At 39.3% G+C, this 20,006-nt stretch overlaps 1 protein-coding gene across 7 annotated transcripts in view; it reads left to right on the forward strand.

Annotated features, from left to right (window-relative positions):
• The first annotated feature begins 2,659 nt into the window (after positions 1-2,659).
• Positions 2,660-20,006, forward strand: part of ppfibp1b (PPFIA binding protein 1b) — a 53,262-nt gene continuing 35,915 nt past the window's right edge. For 3 of the 7 annotated variants that reach the window (XM_062035693.1, XM_062035695.1, XM_062035696.1), the window contains exons 1-3: positions 2,661-2,851; positions 18,383-18,464; positions 19,055-19,260. In XM_062035693.1, coding sequence (XP_061891677.1) covers positions 18,401-18,464; positions 19,055-19,260 — 270 coding nt within the window. In that variant the 5' untranslated portion in view covers positions 2,661-2,851; positions 18,383-18,400. Of the gene's footprint in view, positions 2,852-18,382; positions 18,465-19,054; positions 19,261-20,006 lie in introns of all 7 variants that reach the window. The other 4 variants (XM_062035694.1, XM_062035697.1, XM_062035698.1 and 1 more) reach the window with 4 other exon arrangements.

Here is a 20,006-nt window from a genome sequence, read left to right on the forward strand (position 1 = left end):
CATTATAATTGTATCATAAGAGTGTCCCAATCTGAGTTGACTGAATTTGTATATGGTGAATGGGTATTTATATTATCAAGATGCAATAAAGTGACAATATATGATGTAAAAAATAAAATAAAATAAAAACTTTTTCAACTGAATATAATACATATATTGAACTACTGAAAATGCAACTTTGTTTTTTATTCAAGCTTTATGTGGCAAAAATGGTTAATTTGAGTAACAAGACTAAAAGTAACAGGGTTGTGTTTTAAGCATAGAATTGGCAAATATAATAACCTTAGCCAAATGACCATTATGCAAACAGCATGTTGGCACTAAAGCACATTACAATGATTCAACAAAAAGATATTTAAAAAATAAATAACACGAAAGGGACAAGCGCTAGAGAGTGGATGGATCAAAACAATAATTTAGGTAACAGGACTGTGTTGAGATTTCCATAGTTGAAATATCAGCGAAAGTCAGAGAGGGACAAGCGGTAGAAAATGGATGAATAGATTCTTGGGGGTAACAATTCGATTCAGAATTGATTACTTTAATAACATTGGGTGGCAATATGATTAACTACATTTCTCCATAAAATAGATAAAGCTCTAATACATTTCTATATTACTTAAAAGAAAACTGTTTTTTTTTATTGTTTTTAAAATATACCAAACATTAAGTAATGTCAAATACAAATAAGGCAACAAGAGAAGTATCCAACATTTCTCTTTTCTAAAGTATATCTGTACAGCAGATATGGGCATCTACATCAATCAATCAATCAATCAAAGTTTACTTATAGCCCTTAATCCCAAATGTCTCAAAGGGCTGCACAAGCCACAACGACATCAAATCCCACATCAGAGCAAGAAAAAACTCAACCCAATTGGAACAACAAGAAACCTTGGAAGGGAACGCAGATGTGGGGACCCCCCGCTGGGTGACCGGTGTAATAGATGCCGAGTGGATACAGTTAATAATGTGAGAGTCCAGTCCATAGTGGGGCCATCAGGGAATCCTCCTGCATGTAGACACGTTGGGGCACAAAGATGTCATCGAGTGGTCACCTTCGGTCCCGACTTTATGTGAAAGACCAGTCCATTGGGAGACCAACAGGGGATCATCTTGAATGGAGACAAATCAGTAGAGCAGAGACGTCACTCACTGATGCACAGAAGAGTGGTCCATCCTGGGTCCCGACTTGGAACAGCTAGCGGGTCCTCCGTGGAGGCTGATCTGTGGTCACCTGATAACCTCTCCACGCAGGAGAGAGGGGCTGAGCAGAAAAGAGACGGCAGATCAATTGGTCTAAAAAGGGGTCTATTTAGATCAGGGGTGTCAAATTAATTTTAGATCAGGGGCCACATGGAGAAAAATCTACTCTCAAGTGGGCCGGACTGGTAAAATCACGGCACAATAACTTAAAAATAAAGACAACTTCAGATTGTTTTCTTTGTTGAAAAATAGAACAAGTACATTTAGAAATTGTACAAATCATAATGTTGTTGGGTTTTTTACACTTACATGTTGCGGTTAATAGTATTTTTTCTTTATTTGTAGTTATTTCTGAATAAATTATGTGATAATGTTCATCAGTCAACTCATTGGTTTTAATTTTCAATCTGTTAAGATAAAAAATGATATATCAATCAAATTACAGTAGGTTATTTATGTAGTTTGATAATTTTCCTCGACTGATACTGTACTAACGTGGTTTATTTTGTACATATGTAGCATCATCTACAAAGATACAAATAATTGCTATTGCGACATCCAGTGGACATATTTAGAACAGCTGTTTCTTTCATTTAAAAATTTCAGGTTAATTTTTATACTTAGCAAACCCAGCCCGCTGGCCAGATAAAATCTGTTTGCGGGCCTGATCCGGCCCTCGGGCCGTACGTTTGACACCCCTGATTTAGAGGCTGGAGTATACAAATGAGTTTTAAGATGGGACTTAAATGTTTCTCCTGCCCGGTACAGCATTCCAGAGTACTGGAGCCCGAATAGAAAACGCTCTAAAACCTGCAGACTTTCAACAATATGATTTGCCTGAGTGGCTGGACAGTACCGATTAAAAAATTTACTTTTTCATTTATCACATTTTTTTTTATTTTTTTTTATCGATTAAAGAATCGTTACAAATGCAAATCACGAGGGACAAGCAGTAGAAATTTGATGAAATTCGAAAATTGGAGTGTGAATGTTCTCTATCTGTGTTGGCCCTGCGATGAGGGGGTGACTTGTCCAGGGTGTACCCCGCCTTCTGCCCGGATGCAGCACCCCCCGCGACACTGAAAGGCACAAACGGTAGAAAAGGGATGGATGGATGGATTTTTATTTTTTTTACACCCCCTAGTACTTACAGCTTGGAAAGGATACGTTTCCATACGTGACCACTAGATGTCCCTCGTCTTTATAAAATGGAAGTTGTATTTACAGCATCGTTTGAATCCAACTATAGTTTTTAATATTTCTGCTTATTGTGTGTGAGTTCTTGCAGATACATTCTGGCAGTCGACAATGACTGAAACGTATTCCTTTCCCTATATATTTTTTTTATTAACTTTTGTGATACCGGTACGTCATCATTTCAAAGTTGTCCGCTGCTGAATCCCTCAAAATTAATTTGTGTCCTACTTTCGCCGGCGCGCTTGAACGCATCACGAATCCAAGGGTGGGATTCTTTGGCTGTGACGTCACAGGCGTCATGTCAGGGGCACATCATGGCGTAGCAATGTGGACCCACGGCTGCACTGGTGGACACGGAGAAGTTCACAAACGAGACACGCTCGGCTTCGAGGACTCACTTAAACGCGTAGAGTAACGGAAACGCGGACGTGTTCTGTCGAGGGTTTCGGTAAGTGTCCTCTTTGTAACGAGTTAGGTTCTCCGTTAAACTTTAGTGTTTAAAAAAAAAATAATCTGCGCATTTCATGTTAGGGGAGGCAGTTGGCTTTGTGGCTCGTTTTCCACGTCGTATAACCACTGGAATGTCTCTTTGTCACTCTTTGCTTCTTTATAACTCCCCGCCGGGCTGAGATTTGACACTGGCTTGAATTGGCTAGCAACTTTAATAACTGTAAATAATTTAGTGGTACTCGTAAAATGTTAGCATGGAGGAGTTTCCGTGTACTGTACAAACTGTCCAATTGTAATTGAAAGCAACATACTGGACGTATTGTCGCAATTTGACGGTATAATTGCGTCTTCTGTCTTTGTTAAAAGGCGTTTTGAAGGCTGCCACCACAGTTGTTGATCAGAAACTAAACTAGACAAGGACACACACACACACACGCACACGCACACACACAAAGTCAAAAAGTTTGGGGACCCCTGCTCTATAATGTACGTAATAATCATGGAATAATTTACCATTTACACGTCTTATGCCCTAACTTGGGATAGATCCCCAATTTTGTTCTACACTTTGCAATGACATTAAACATTATAAATTCCTTCGTTGGCACAGATTAGTTCATCTGTTTGACAACCTATTTTGATAATGTTGTTTGCCTGCACTGCAAACAAAGAGTTTTACAGTCTGCATGTTTTTTAATGTATACCGGTGACATTTGATCAGCTGTTGACCTTTTTAAAAATCAATTGTTGTGGACTGGCTAATGATAATGTCAACACAAATTTGTATTAAGTAGCACCTGCATCTTGAGTATGCAGTGCATAGTATTCACAGTGCTTCATGTTTTTTTCATTTTGGTATGTTACAGCCTCATTCTGAAATGGAATAAATACATTTTTTAAAGTATTATAAGTAGGGCTGGGCGATATATCGATATACTCAATATATCGCGGGTTTGTCTCTGTGCGATATAGAAAATGACTATATCGTGATATTCGAGTATACGTTCTCACGCAGTTGCTTTTAGCTGCAGGCATTACACTGCAGGCTCTTCTCACTCTTTCTAGTCTCTCCTTCTCACAGAGACGTAAAACAAGCGCACCTTTTTACATACGTCACATACGTATACGCCCCCGCGGAGCAGAGAGGTAGCAGCATGGGTAACGTTAGCTGTGGTGCGAGTGGTAATACAAGAGAAAGAAGGTGCGAATCTGGTGATAAATGAAGGAATAATTAATTCCCAAGAAAAACAGCAGGGGGTCCATCGTCTGGCGGTGGTTTGGCTTCAAGTGGGAATATGTTGAACAGACAACCGTAATTTGTCAAGTGTGGAGCAAAAGCGTTGCTACAAAGAGTAGCTTTACTGCTAATATGTAGCATCATTTGAAAAGTCACCTGCTAGAGAATGAAGAGTGCTTACTCCGCATGTCAACATCTCCGTTCGGTGCCACACCAACAAAATGCAGAGGCAACCATTTCCACATCAACACCGTATGAAAAAATAGTCCACGACCTAAGGAGATAACGTCCACCGGAACCTACCACATAGCGAAGGATTTTATTTCCTATTATGCAGCTCATTTTTATTTGACAGTTATTGAAATATCTTGTGTGACATCATGCACAAAAGTGCACTTTATTTGTTTTAAACTATCGTAGTGGCGTTCTGTACAAAAAGTGCACTTTAATTTAGTGTTGTTTTGATATGTCATCTTAGTGACATCATGCACAAAAGTGCACTAATAGCTTGTTTTAAAAAGGTCTCTGACAATCTCGCAAGTTCTGCTTTGAAATGACATGAATGTTTGTGCCACTGCTTAATAACTGTTTAATAAATACAGTTTTGGTAAATTGACTTACTTGTTATTTCCCTCTCTGCATGAAAGTTTAAAATGAGCATATATTAATGCAGTATGAACAAGAATGTTTTAATGTAGACATATAGAATCATCATACTGGTGTGATTATATGCATCAAGTGTTCATTCAAGGCTAAGGCAAAATATTGTGATATATATCGTGTATCGTGACATGGCCTAAAAATATTGAGATATTAAAATAAGGCCATATCGCCCAGCCCTAATTATAAGTATTCACAGCCCTTGCTCAATACTTAGTTGATGCACCTTAGGCAGAAATTACAGCCTTTTTTAATATGATGCCACAAGCGTTCCTCTTTGCTGCACCTCTCAAGCTCCATCAAGTTGGATGGGAAGTGTTGGTTTTCATCCAGGATGTCTTTGTACAATTCTGCATTCATCTTAGTCTAGTCAGGGAGGTGACCAAGAACCTGACGGTCACTTTGTTTGAGCTACAGCATTCTTCTGTGGAGAGAGGAGAACCTTTCAGAAGGACAGCTATCTCTGCAGCAATCCACCAATCAGGCCTGCATAGTGTAGTGGTCAGATGGAAGCCATTTATTTTGTAAAAAGTTTGCCAAAATGCACCTAAAAGACTCTTAAACCATGCTAAACAACATTATCTGGTCTGATGAGACAAAGATTAAACTCTTTAGTGTAAATGCTAGGTGTCATGTTTGGAGGAAACCAGGCACCACTTATCACCAGGCCAGTACCATCCCTACAGTGAAGCATAGTGGTGGCAGCATCATGCTGTGGGGATGTTTTTCAAGGACAGGAACTTGTGAGATAATAAAGTTGGATTTCTCACCGCCTAAACAAAACTGTATGCATTTAAACAAGTCCCACATCGTAATATGTGTACACCTAGAAAAAAGAGAAGACGACTCAAATCGACTAAATTTACTGTAATTTTAGCTGAGTAAAATGTTGTGTAATTTAGTCGACTTAAACTGGATGGACTAAACTAAATCAATTAGATGGTTAAAATATGGCTAAAACTAAATGGTATTTTCATCAAAAGACTATTAAAAAAATTAAATTACAAAATGCTGTCAAAATTAACACTGACCAAGAATAATCATTTTAAAAATTACCGGTAAATATCTCAAGGGGATTAGATTACATATAGCACAATTTTTTTTGCTTTTTTTACCCGTAACACAAAGCTAAACTGTGGATGTTTTGTTTAGATAGTTTAGATGATTTTGATTAACCTACAGTGTATTGACTTTGGTATCTTTTAATGTACAAATTGTATCAAAGTGGCCCGCACATTCTTTGACTTTTCTGTATGCAATCCTCGCTGAAAATAGTGGACAGCCCTGCTGAAAAAAAAATAAATCAGATTTTGATTAAAACTAAGGCCATGTAGAATACTGATATTTTTAAAATGCATATTTTTGGCTTCACATCCACATCCAAATGTAGGTTTTTGGCCTTTAAAACTGAGTTTTTGAAATACTTTAGCCAGAGTAGAGATATACAAAAACTCAGACTTTAGTGATTGTGCATGCATGGGTAAAACTGAACTTTTTAATAACAGAATGTAAAGTTATTGACATATGGGTGTGGGTTTCATTTTGTGCAGCGGTAGTTGGGTGTGCTTACCAGCGAGCTTAACACACACAGGCGTTTAAAAAAAAACAACATGTATTATATTTCTTGGGCTCCGTGTAAGTGTGTTGATTTTAAATGTAATGTACATGTCATTGTACATTTAATATCATACTACCGTATATTGATGAATATACAGTCATCGGGTCACCGCTGCTGCTCATTGCTTCCCTCACCTCCCAGGGGGTGATCAAGGGTGATGGGTCATATGGTCAGAGGATCATTTTACCACACCTAGTATGTGTGTGACAATCATTGGTACTTTAACTTTAATAACGTTAAACCAAGTCAGTAATGGTTGCTTTTTCAGGCTTCTGATTGCGAATGTGTTCTTAAGTATTCGTTTTTTAGTTTTGCCTCTAGAATTTTCCTTTTCACGTTATCTTTATGTCTACCCTTGTGAAAAATAAAAATAAAAAAACGTTTTTTGACCTTTGGACCATATTTTCCTTTAAATTTTAGTACTGACTTATTGCATTCCGATGTCCATAATTGATCAATATTGTGTGCAAATTATATATCTGTTATGTTTTAAGCATCAGTATTAAGGGCCCTGCTCTGTTTGGGACATTGTCAAATAACTACAGTAATAAGTCAAGTAGAATGCAGTTGGTTCAAATGAAAGGAATGTGCCCTGCTATCCAACTTCAACAACTGTCTGCTAAGATCTTTGGCAAACATTCAAGTCTTTGACATTTTAGACTATTTTAATCACATGGAATTGAAAACAACAGCACCCATTTCCTATCTTTTACTTAGTTGCCGTGTGCAGTTTCTTTTTCCCAATTTCTTCTCTAAACTTCCATATAATTTGTCAATTGCTTGTATAAAATTACTGGTGATGCAATCTGCCCATTTGCTGAGGTTGGAAATAGTGTCAGTTTATTCTCAGAGCAGGCGACTGGTGCTTGCGAATTCCACAACTTAACTGGACGGCAAGACAGCATTATTGGTGTTGTGATGAGAGTATGTAGTAAGACAACTATTATAATGTGTATTCTTTATAGTCTTTTTCATTCTAATGGTGGTGGAGCCACCTTTTTAGTGTGCTAGTAGTTTGTATGTAATTAACAAATCAGGGCACTGTGTCTTGCGCAAAGCCAAGGTGACAGGGATCAAACTAACAGCTAAGAAAGATTAGTGGACTACCTCCCAAGCAGGTTGCTTTAAAATAGACTAGCGTGGCCTTTAAGTGTGTCATAAGTTTAGCGGCCTAAGCAAATTGCAAAGTTCTTATAGACACGTTTAATCCTAAATTGTCGTCTCGTGATTAAACCTAATCTGTACGTTTAATGCTTTTACCTGATTAAAAACCGAGCATGTAAATGTCTGCATGATTTATTGGGAGAAGGAAAATTCTACTCAGCGCAGACTGTTATGTTTACAGTCTCATCCCCAGCTGTGAGTTAGTAAATTGTATGGCTGCTGTGAGGCAAGGGGCCCTAAAGCTATTGTTTTTGGGGGGGTTATTTCTCATGTGTTCAGACTCGAGGCAGATGGGGTCGCACACAGATTGAGGGATTGCAGGTTGTCCCTTGGATAAAATGAATACTTCAGCTGTTTTGTGCGTCCAGTGATAACAGAACTGTTCTCTGTGCCTGAAGGGACCATAGCTGATGGATTTAAAAAGCCGTCATAATGGCCTACTCTCTTTCTCTGCATGTCCCAAGAAATGATATGGATGTTTTTGTCCCATGGGTTTGTTTGGAAGCACTCTGGATTAGAATATGAGGGCAAGTTTGTGATTCACATGCCATGTGTAGTGTAGCGTTGCTTTTCTTCTACCCTTTAGTCAAAACACCCTGCTAGCAGCAACAATGATGCTCTATGTGTTATGGCGGCTCTAAGGGTTACTAGGGAGATTTAGACAGTAAGACTTTGTGTTTGAGAAGGATGCTTGCATATTCAGACTTCGAGATGTCTCCTTTTATAGCCATTGTGCACAGATGGGATATTTACATATGGATCAACTGAGGTACAAACTGATCCTCCATAGTTCTCTTTTGCTTCAACATAAGTAATAGCCCAGTAAAAGCAATCTATGAATGTATACATTTTACTCATTGTAAACTTTATAGTGGAACTTCTAGTCGATTGAATGACCCCTAAAGGCTGGCACACATACCAAGATTTTCTAAGTCTCAAAAAAATGGTATCTGTTACAGACCCCACACGCCCCACTACAAAGACAAAAAAATCAGGCATTGAGCAGTTTTGATGTTTAGAATAGAACAGAAAGTACTTTATTGATCCCTGGGTAAATTCAGTGTGTGATATGCTACAATAATATCAATACAGCACAACAAACCCATATAAACATTCTTTCCCACCATAGAACCAGACTCTAGTTCTTAAAACCCAATGTCTCGCTTGAACAAACGGGATTTAAAGGGGAAAGCGAATTGATACTATCTAAATATAGATAGTATCGTTACCAAGGTGGGTATTTCTTTCAGATTGATACTAGCCTGGTGGGATTCATACTTTTGGTGTTTCTCTTTTATAGGTCCATTATTTGCAGAACATATTTTCTAAAGGCAAATGCACAAAATTATTGAATGATCTTGACGTTTCAATTAAAAAAGTGTTGATTTCTGTATCGTTTAGGCGGTCCTAGCCCTGTATTTACAGTACTTGGTATCTTACCGATACCAAAATTCACAGTATCGCCTACCGCTGGTGACCTAACAAAATCCAAGAAAAGGAAGCTTCATAACAACCAACTGTCGTAGCAGAAGCAAAATAACAGGCAAAATAGAAGGAAAGAAGGGAATGATGGTTATCTTGGGACTATTTTTGAAAAAACATTCCTAACCAAAACAAATGAAATAACTTTAAAAGTCTTGGAGACAACGTGAACACAGATTTTATCATCTTGGTAGCGAGCTGAATGTGAGTATGTTCTCAACAAAGTATCAATGCTTTTCTTTTTAGCTTCCTGAATGGTTACTCTGTGTAGTACGTCACAATTCAGCTTTCCCCACAGACATGAAGAGTTTTGATTGTAAATATTAAACAATATTAAACGTGTTTAATATTTAAGATTGTCACCCCGACTCGTTTTGGAGCCAATTATTCGGACAAATTCACTCTTTGACCACAAGACAATCTCAAAAGACAATCTTATAAAATAATCTGGCATTTGCTGTCTTTGGTCGGAAGGTGGAAAATTTGGACAAAAACAGCCCGATTGTCTTTATGAGTGTACCCCGCTTAAAGGCCTACTGAAATGCGATTTTCTTATTTAAACGGGGATAGCAGGTCCATTCTATGTGTCATACTTGATCATTTCGCGATATTGCCATATTTTTGCTGAAAGGATTTAGTAGAGGGCCCTGTGATGAGGTGGCGACTTGTCCAGGGTGTACCCCGCCTTCCGCCCGATTGTAGCTGAGATAGGCTCCAGCGCCCCCCGCGACCCCGAAGGGAATAAGCGGTAGGAAATGGATGGATAGATGGATTTAGTAGAGAACATCGACGATAAAGTTTGCAACTTTTGGTCGCTGATAAAAAAGCCTTTCCTGTACCGGAAGTAGCAGACGATATGCGCGTGACGTCACCGGTTGTGGAGCTCCTCACATCTGCACATTGTTTACAATCATGGAAACCAGCAGCGAGAGCGATTCGGACCGAGAAAGCAACAATTTCCCTATTAATTTGAGCGAGGATGAAAGATTTGTGGATGAGGAAAGTGAGAGTGAAGGACTAGAGGGCAGTGGGAGCGATTCAGGTAGGGAAGATGCTGTGAGAGGCGGGTGGGACCTGATATTCAGCTGGGAATGACTAAAACAGTAAATAAACACAAGACATATACTGTATATACTGGGCAGCACGGTGACACAGGGGTTAATGCGTCTGCCTCACAATACGAAGGTCCTTAGTAATCGTGAGTTCAATCCCGGCCTCGGGATCTTTCTGTGTGGATTTTGCATGTTCTCCCATGACTGCGTGGGTTCCCTCCGGGTACTCCGGCTTCCTCCCACCTCCAAAGACATGCACCTGGGGATAGGTTGATTGGCAACACTAAATTGGCCCTAGTGTGTGAATGTGAGTGTGAATGTTGTCTGTCTATCTGTGTTGGCCCTGCGATGAGGTGGCGACTTGTCCAGGGGGTACCCCGAATTCCGCCCGATTGTAGCTGAGATAAGCTCCAGCGCCCCCCGAGACCCGAAGGGAATAAGCGGTAGAAAATGGATGGATGGATGGATGGACATATATATACTCTATTAGCCACAACACAACCAGGCTTATATTTAAAGGCCTACTAAAATGAGATTTTCGTATTTAAACGGGGATAGCAGATCCATTCTATGTGTCATACTTGATCATTTCGCGATATTGCCATATTTTTGCTGAAAGGATTTGGTAGAGAACATCGACGATAAAGTTCGCAACTTTTGGTCGCTGATAAAAAAAAGCCTTGCCTGTACCGGAAGTAGAGTGACGTCACAGGCTGAAGAGCTCCTCACATCTGCACATTGTTTTCAATCATGGACGCCAGCAGCGTGAGCGATTCCGACCGAGAAATCGACGATTACCCCATTAATTTGAGCGAGGATGAAAGATTTGTGGATGAAGAAAGTGAAAGTGAATGATTAGAGGGCTGTGGAAGCGATTCAGATAGGGAAGATGCTCGGAGAGGCGAGTGGGACCTGATATTCAGCTGGGAATGACTTAAACAGTAAATAAACACAAGACATATATATACTCTATTAGCCACAACACAACCAGGCTTATATTTAATATGCCACAAATTAATTGCGCATAACAAACACCTCCCCCCTCCCGTCCATATAACCCGCCAATACAAATCAAACACCCGCACAACACACTCAATCCCACAGCCCAAAGTACCGTTCACTTCCGCAAAGTTCATACAGCACATATATTTCCCCAAATTTACGTACGTGACATGCACATAGCGACACGCACGGACGGGAAAGCGATCAAATGTTTGGAAGAAAGCTGCGTACTCACGGTAGCGCGTCTGCTATCCAACTCAAAGTCCTCCTGGTTGTGTTGCTGCAGCCATCCGCCAATACACCGATCCCACCTACAGCTTTCTTCTTAGCTGTCTTCATTGTCCATTAAACAAATTGCAAAAGATTCACCAACACAGATGTCCAGAATACTGTGGAATTTTGCGCTGAAAACAGCTGTTTGTATCGGGACACAATGGTGTCCCAATACTTCCGCAAACCCCGTGACGTCACGCGCAAACGTCATCATACCGAGACGTTTTCAGCCGGATATTTCCCGGGACATTTAAAATTGCACTTTATAAGTTAACTCGGCCGTATTGGCATGTGTTGCAATGTTAAGATTTCATCATTGATGTATAAACTATCAGACTGCATGGTCGGTAGTAGTGGGTTTCAGTAGGCCTTTAATATGCCACAAATTAATCCCGCATAACAAACACCTCCTCCCTCCCGTCCATATAACCCGCCAATACAACTCAAACACCTGCACAACACACTCAATCCCACAGCCCAAAGTACCGTTCACCTCCCCAAAGTTCATACAGCACATATATTTCCCTAAAGTCCCCAAAGTTACGTACGTGACATGCACATAGCGGCACGCACGTACGGGCAAGCGATCAAATGTTTGGAAGCCGCTGCTGCGTACTCACGGTACCGCGTCTGCGTACTCACGGTACCGCGTCTGCGTATCCAACTTAAAGTTCTCCTGGTAAGAGTCTCTGTTGTCCCAGTTCTCCACAGGCCAATGGTAAAGCTTGACTGTCATCTTTCGGGAATGTAAACAATGAAACACCGGCTGTGTTATCCGGCACAACAGTCAGGGGGTGCATTTACAGCGGGGGTGGGTTATCCGGCACACCTGCCGCAATACACCGCTTCCCACCTACAGCTTCCTTCTTTGCTGTCTCCATTATTCATTGAACACATTGCAAAAGATTCACCAACACAGATGTCCAGAATACTGTGGAATTTTGCGATGAAAACAGACGACTTAATAGCTGGCCACCATGCTGTCCCAAAATGTCCTCTACAATCCGTGACGTCACGCGCAGGCGTCATCATACCGAAACGTTTTCAGCAGGATATTTCCGCGCAAAATTTAAAATTGCACTTTAGTAAGCTAACCCGGCCGTATTGGCATGTGTTGCAATGTTAAGATTTCATCATTGATATATAAACTATCAGACTGCGTGGTCGGTAGTAGTGGGTTTCAGTAGGCCTTTGAGGTCATACAACTACAGAGATTACCAAAATTTACATGAAAAATAAAAGTCAAGAAAAGTCACCATTGAACCAATACAGTACCTAGCCCCAGTGCTTGGAATCAATATTCAATACTTATGTAATAATAAATGTTAATTGTTTAATAATACAATCTCATATCATAACCAGCTCATCACAATGGTTACTATACGTTTGAGCATTTTCTATCAGGCATGCTTGCTTTGTTGGAATGGCTGAGTACGCTCTGAGTGCTGTTTCCCTGCCAAGTGTTTGAGCCTGTGTCTAGTCTGCAACTAGACATGACGTCACAGGCAACAAAGGTTTGAAAATATGGCACCGTATGATTTTAACTGAATCAATACCCAGTAGTGCTGACGTAATCTAGTCACTACCTATAAAAGTAGCGAATTTGGTACCCATCCCTAATTGTGGAAAATAATTACACCTTTCCCTGCTGATTTTAAGTTAACAAACACATGAACAATTCTGGTCTTATTGGACACTTTTGGAGACTCTAACATTAAAGCATATATTGTTAATCTCAAAATTTAGAATTCAAGGTGCTAATGTCAGTGTGCTGAATAGGTTCCTTAACTGCTGCATTTGATCGTAGGTTCTGTTTGGTAACGACCGTGTGTTACAGTTTTAGTGTTGTGCCATCTAAAGGAGGTGTTCCACGAACTAAGGGCAATCTGGGTTTCCCTGTAATTAGTTTTTCTCTGTCCTCCACTCCACATGATGATGCGTGTACACAGTCTTTATTTACACTTGTTAACTGGAGACTGAAACAGACTGACGAGCATGTCTGGTCTTGTGTTTGAAATGTTTCTGCAGGAAGCTTTGTGTATAGCTACCCCCTTTCTTGCATGGCCTCTTTTGTCGTCATGATGTTTAAGTATCGTCTTAGATTTAGTTTGCTATTTTAATTCATACAAAGTTTGTTCTTTTCTGATTTTTAGTGTAGACATGTCTAATTGACTAAAGTCACTTGACAAACATTAAATATTGTTGTAATTTGGGATGGATGCCATGTTAAGGTACCTGTGCTGCGCATTACATCACGCCCGGTTGCAGACTCTTCGCACTTCGGCACATTGCGATCACTCCAGCAGTACTGAGAGCACACTCAGCCAAACTACATCAAAGTAATGTTGCTATTTCCAATGCCAACAAAGCAATTGACTCAAAAAAAACTCTCCAGCACAAGTTAAGTAAAGCTCCACTCTTTGTAAAATGCGCAAGCTTAAAGCTAATATACATTGACTTTGCTGTTGACATGCTACTGATTTGCATTAGCGATTTTACATGGTGATTTCAACACCTCCAAATTTTAGACTATGTTTACACTGCAGGCAAGACTGGCCCAAATCGGAATATTTCGAAATCCTATTTTTTCCAGGTGACTGTTTGGACCGCAAGTAAATTGTGATATTTATTAGACTCCAATATAAATGCGCAAAGGGCCCAATGTGGCACCTATGTGGCCTCGACGTCACTTGCATGCGCTGTTCGATAAAGTGAAAACAAAGGAAGTTGACCGTATTCCGTAAAGGAACAAGGAAGTCGCTACTACTAGTACAAAATAAAATAAGTTACCCCACCTTACAAATGTGTTTTTTTACGTGAAAATAAATTAAAGTAATATAATGTATGAATTAATGTATATAGTGTAATATATTTAGGAGGGTTCTAATCTTTTAATGGCTGTTAAGTTGAGGAGGCACGGACATTAATGTGGATTTACGTTAGATTTATTTTTCAACTCACCTACGTAAACAACTTCCGCAATGTATGTAAGCAAATACACAGCGTCAATTCCTATTCTTCAGCAATCATTATTTCTTCAGAATCGAAATATAAATATTACTAGGGATGTAACAGTATCATTATTACATACATATTATGGTACAATATTATCACGGTATGAAGGCCACGGTACGATTAGTGCGGTATATATCAAAACCAAAAAAAAAAGCTTGGTAAAATTGCCGTAGTGTGTAAAATTAAGTAACAGGAATGTTTAGGATACACACTTTCTGTAATTGAACACACATGTAGTGTTCAAATGTTCTAGTTATATTTTTTATGACAAACAAGTATTTTTAAGTGCAAATAATTGTGCAGGAACACCTACTGTTTCAAGCAAATATTAAAAATAATACTTACATTTGATGTATTTAAAGTAACAATGTAAAAATCCAGTGTAACAAGTGTTAAACAAAAATGTCTTCTAACTTTTACATTATTGGAAGCAGTGTCCTCAACAGCGGTCATTTTTTATATCAGTCTGGAAAGTGTTGTTTATCAGAAAAGTAAACCAACAATATACTGTACCTTTTAATAATGCAAATACCTCACAAACTGATGTTTGGCATCAAGTATTGTTTCTTTGTGGCAGTTTGATGTGGCAACTTGTCCAGCCCTGCCTTCCACTGAAGTGCAGCTGGAATAGGCTCAAGCCCCCCCTCGACATAGACAGTTGAAAGATAGATGGATGGATTGAGGATGTATCGAGTAGCTTATTAGTTTATTCTTATTTCCTGTGTTGAAATTTTTTTTGTGTGATTTCCCGGCGTGCGGTACGCTGCGACCGGCTGGCCATGTGTCGCCTTGAAAACGCTCGAAATGAAAGTGCCGCCCTTTGCTTTGTCAGACGCAGACTTTCTTACCTCCGCCAAACAGGTTATGTTTTCTCCTGGACTTTTCAGAGGCGGTATAGTACTGAATATGATTCATTAGTATCGCGGTACTATACTAATACAGGTATACCATGCAACCCTAGTTTATGCTGATAAATGAAAGTTAAGTCGGTAAGTTTTCCATAGTCGATAAATCGCCATGTGCATGCTTTAAGAGCATTTACACTTTTCATCGGTTTAAGCAGCTGTGCGTGTTTGTGCCCCGGCAGAATGAAAAGAAAGGGGTCAATTATGTTATCCTTCATCAAGTGATTTGACTTTTTGTGAGTTGAGGCTGGGCTGACGCTCTTACGTTCATATCGAAGTTTGTCTTTTTTTAAATTAATGTACAATTTCGGCGAGCGAGACGGTCTGCAAGATCAGTCACTCTTTTACATCTGTTTCTGCAGCTGCAGGCGTTTGTACTACAGATAAACGGTAGTAATGATAACCGTTTTAAAACTCCTGATGGTTAGTATTACCGTATTAAATGAAAATGATCTAAGAACCGTCATTTATAACTGCACTTTGATATGGACGGACTGACGGCGCTACAATGCTCACATGTAAACAACAGACATTAACGTCTTTCCCCATCACGAAACATCATTTCCCAATCTAAAGTTGTACAAACACATTACTGTTTATACAACTGAGCTACAGTATTTACATTAAACAAAGAATGTGCTGTTTTTGCACAGTTATGGATAAACTCGACAAAGTCAAGTTGAAAACAGACAGACACAAACTCCGTTAACAAGAAATGTAAACAATTGATCTAATATTGCAAGTATTTTACTTCATATCCCACACCCCGGATTGTAAATAATGTAAATAATTCATTGTATATACTCTGATGATTATCTTGTGTGATGACTGTATTATGAAAATAGTATATATCTGTATCATGAATCAATTTAAGTGGACCCCGACTTAAACAAGTTGAAAAACTTATTCGGGTGTTACCATTTAGTGGTCAATTGTACGGAATATGTACTTCACTGTGCAATCTACTAATAAAAGTTTCAATTAATCAATCAATCAATTTCAAATCAGCAGGATTTTTTCCTTTACACCCACAATAGGTGTAGTAGTTTTTAATTGATTTAATTGATTTTCAAACAGGCAAAATACATGTTCTTAAGCTAAATGCACATAGACAATGGATGAACATGCTGGGCACTTACAAGACTGTGTTTTAACCTCACATATTCAAATAAATATTATCACTGACTTTTGGTCATGAAATTTTAGTGTGTGAGAAAAATGTCCAAGACCCAACATAAAAAGGGGAAAAACAATTATGTCAATGTTATGGCTACACAGATATGAGCTTTTATGTATTATACTATCCATGACCTGTAAGGGTCCTTGATAAGCTAATATGGTTGTACAATAGGTGCACATCCTGAGTCGTGTGTATAAATAACATTTAATTATTAAATGTTTGGTACAACTATGTGCCGGGTTGTCCCTTTTCCTCATGACTCTCCATGTTTCTGTTTTTTAGTGGATGCTAATTTAACATAAAGTGGAAAATTTGCCCACAGGAATGCTGAAATAGCAGTGCTAAGTCTGTGGGCGGTTTCCATAAAGTTTGAGAATGTGTCCCAGTGTTGGGCACTCCCAGGATGTGAGGCAGCCAATTGAATGGAGGAGGGTGTGTGTCAGATATTCCTCCCATGTCGCCAACATTTTGGGACAAAATAATAAAGTATACATAACATAAACAGTATACAATGGAGTCAGGATTTAATTAATCACAGTTTAAGCTTAAATGGCTGCAGTGTTCCCCATTAGATGGAAATGTGCACGCATACACATGAGTGTATGTGTGTTGTCCCTCCATGGTCATACTGCTCAGCCTTTTGGTAAGACACAAGAATGAGACCACTATGCTCTTGCTGTCAAATGTTTAGTTCAAGTGTCCACTGTCTTATGAGTGAAAGCTCATTCATCCAAAAGTGTATGCCTCATTGATATTCTGAAAGGCCACGCTAACCAGCTTTTTCCTATCAAAGCTAATTTTATGCACTATTATCATCATGTAGCAATACATAGGAGCCTTTCTAATAATTAATTTGGTCATTTCTGCACATTGAACTCCTGACAAAAACAGCAAGTGAGCTAAAACTATAATGCAGTGTATTTCATCAGTATGCTGTCGATTATTTACTCAATTGTGTTTATAATATTTTGTAGAGGAAGCTGTGCAGTACTGTTAAAAGTTGGCTCAAGTTAGTAGACTGTAATTAGTGTGTGTGTGTGTGTGTGTGTGTGTGTGTGTGTGTGTGTGTGTGTGTGTGTGTGTGTGTGTGTGTGTGTGTGTGTGTGTGTGTGTGTGTGTGTGTGTGTGTGTGTGTGTGTGTGTGTGTGTGTGTGTGTGTGTGTGTGTGTGTGTGTGTGTGTTTACAGTCGAGTACTGTTAAACGTTGGCTGAAGTTGTATAGACTGTAAATAGTGTGTGTGTGTATTTACAGTATATTAGTTAATATATGCTATTATGGGGGCAGGACGGTGAAACAGGGGTTAGTGTGTGTGCCCCACAATAAGAAGGTCCTCGGTTCGATCCCCGGGCGAGGGGTAATTTTGTGTGGAGTTTGCATGTTCTCCCCTTGACTGCGTGGGTTCCCTCTGGGTACTTCGGCTTCCTCCCATCTCCAAAGACATGCACCCGGTGATAGGTGGATTGGCAACACTAAATTGGCCCTAGTGTGCGAATGTGAATGTTGTCTGTCTATGTTGGCCCTGCAATGTGTACCCAGCTTTCCGCCCGAATGCAGCTGAGATAGGCTCCAGCACCCCCCACGACCCCGAGAGGGATAAGTGGTAGAAAATGAATGAATGGATGGATGATATTATGGTAAACCCTATGAACTCTGCCTGAAAACAAATACTTCATCAACATAAATTCATGCTTTCTTTAATTTGTAGAAAAACTTGCCTAAAATATTCAATTTAATTATGAATACATTCTTACTTGTATTTTATTTAATTGCACAATTCATTATAATAATCCATTTCTTATTTGGCTGCATCACATTTACTCCTGTCCCGTTTGTATTTTAGAGCTATCGTCTTTTGCATGTTTAGTGACTAGAAAATTGCTAGAGATTTTTGTTGAAATACCAAATGTAAAAAAAATAAACATATTCATTTTTTTTTACAGTTTCATCAGAGATTGAAGATGATGGCGGATGCCAGCGACATGTTGGCAGCTGCTCTTGAGCAGATGGATGGCATTATAGCAGGTAGTCTGTTTCAGTCGTATCAAAACCATGAGGGCTCCAGGAGAGTACAGGCCTCTGCTGAGATTTATTTTATTTTCAGAGAGATGAACACTATTGCACAAAACTGGCATACAATTTATTGTTTCTCAATTTAAACTTTGTATCTTACAGCCATGTTCACCAGTATTGCAGTTATGTTCAGTGCTGTATTGTTACTCATCTCCAAGGGGTCACATGACAGGCCAGCCATTAGTTGCTGTTGCAGGAGTGTGTCTATTTCCATTTTGTGCCTACAAAAGTATTTATGATGCATAGAAGAGTGAATCATGAATTTGTGTACAATTAATTTAGATTCTTAAGTAAGACCACCCAATATGTTCTATCATACCAATAGTCTGCCAGTAGACATACCATAATTGACAAACGGATTCAGTAGACACTGAGGTTAAACATTAGCAATTGAGGCTTATTGCTCATTGGAACATTTGTGTTAGGTTGATACACAGCAATCGGTGTTTGTCTTCCATCCTACTTTTACCTTTAGGAAACAGAAAGTTGTTAAAAACTGTAATGTTGCACTTGGTATTCAACCTTCTTCTCAACATTTTCAGGCTCCAAGGCTATGGACTACTCCAATGGGTTGTTTGACTGTCAGTCACCCAGCTCTCCCTTTATGGGCAACTTACGGGCTCTTCACCTTTTGGAAGACCTGAGAGGTATCCTGGAGTTGCTGGACAATGAAGGAAGAAACAGTCTTCGCTGTCAGATCCCAGACTCCACTGCCGAAAGTATGGTGGAGTGGCTACAGGGTCGCCTGGTGAGAGCCTCCTCGCCACAAAATGTATTTTTGTCTCAATAGCATACAGTCTCACTCTTAACATCTCGTCAAACTCCCTTACCCAGAATTAAATTTTGCAACCTAAATATTGGTGATGCCTCATTTTCAGAGTAAACGCAGTAAGATTTTACGGTTTACATTCATTTCCTATGTTAATTAAAAGACACAAGTACATGATATTTAAAATGTAATTTGTTTGTGTTGACTTAGCACATCTTGCTGTGCATAAAGTGCTTGCTAAATTGTTTGCTAAGTGAAAACATGACTGCCCTATTTGCGCAGCTCCACCGGAATGCAAGATGAAGTGTTTGTCTTTTGTCACAAGAAACTGACTTATTGGAGAGCTAAGTTGTGTCTGGGAAAGAGTTGGGCTAGAGCCAGCCAAATGCCACAATTTGTGTGTACTGTTGTCAGTCTCTCTGTCCAACGGTCTGATTGTCAGCCTCCCTTTGCACCATGTTGGTTTTGTTTATGCTCTTTACTCAAGAGTAACTAACTCATGTCAGCATTTAAAACTGACTTTGTCGTTAGAAACTAAAACATTTACTGTCGTAAAATGTTTGTTTCCCACACAATCATTTAGACAACAACAAAAATATGTTCCGATACTTGTTCGTTCTCGCTTATAAACATGTTGTTATGCACCTTGTCTGCCAAACAATAAGAAGACCCAGCAGGAGGGTTCGATGTTACCAACATGGAAACATTATCAGCATGAGTTATAA

This window comes from Entelurus aequoreus, linkage group LG24 (genome assembly GCF_033978785.1).
Source record: "Entelurus aequoreus isolate RoL-2023_Sb linkage group LG24, RoL_Eaeq_v1.1, whole genome shotgun sequence".
NCBI lineage: Eukaryota > Metazoa > Chordata > Actinopteri > Syngnathiformes > Syngnathidae > Entelurus > Entelurus aequoreus.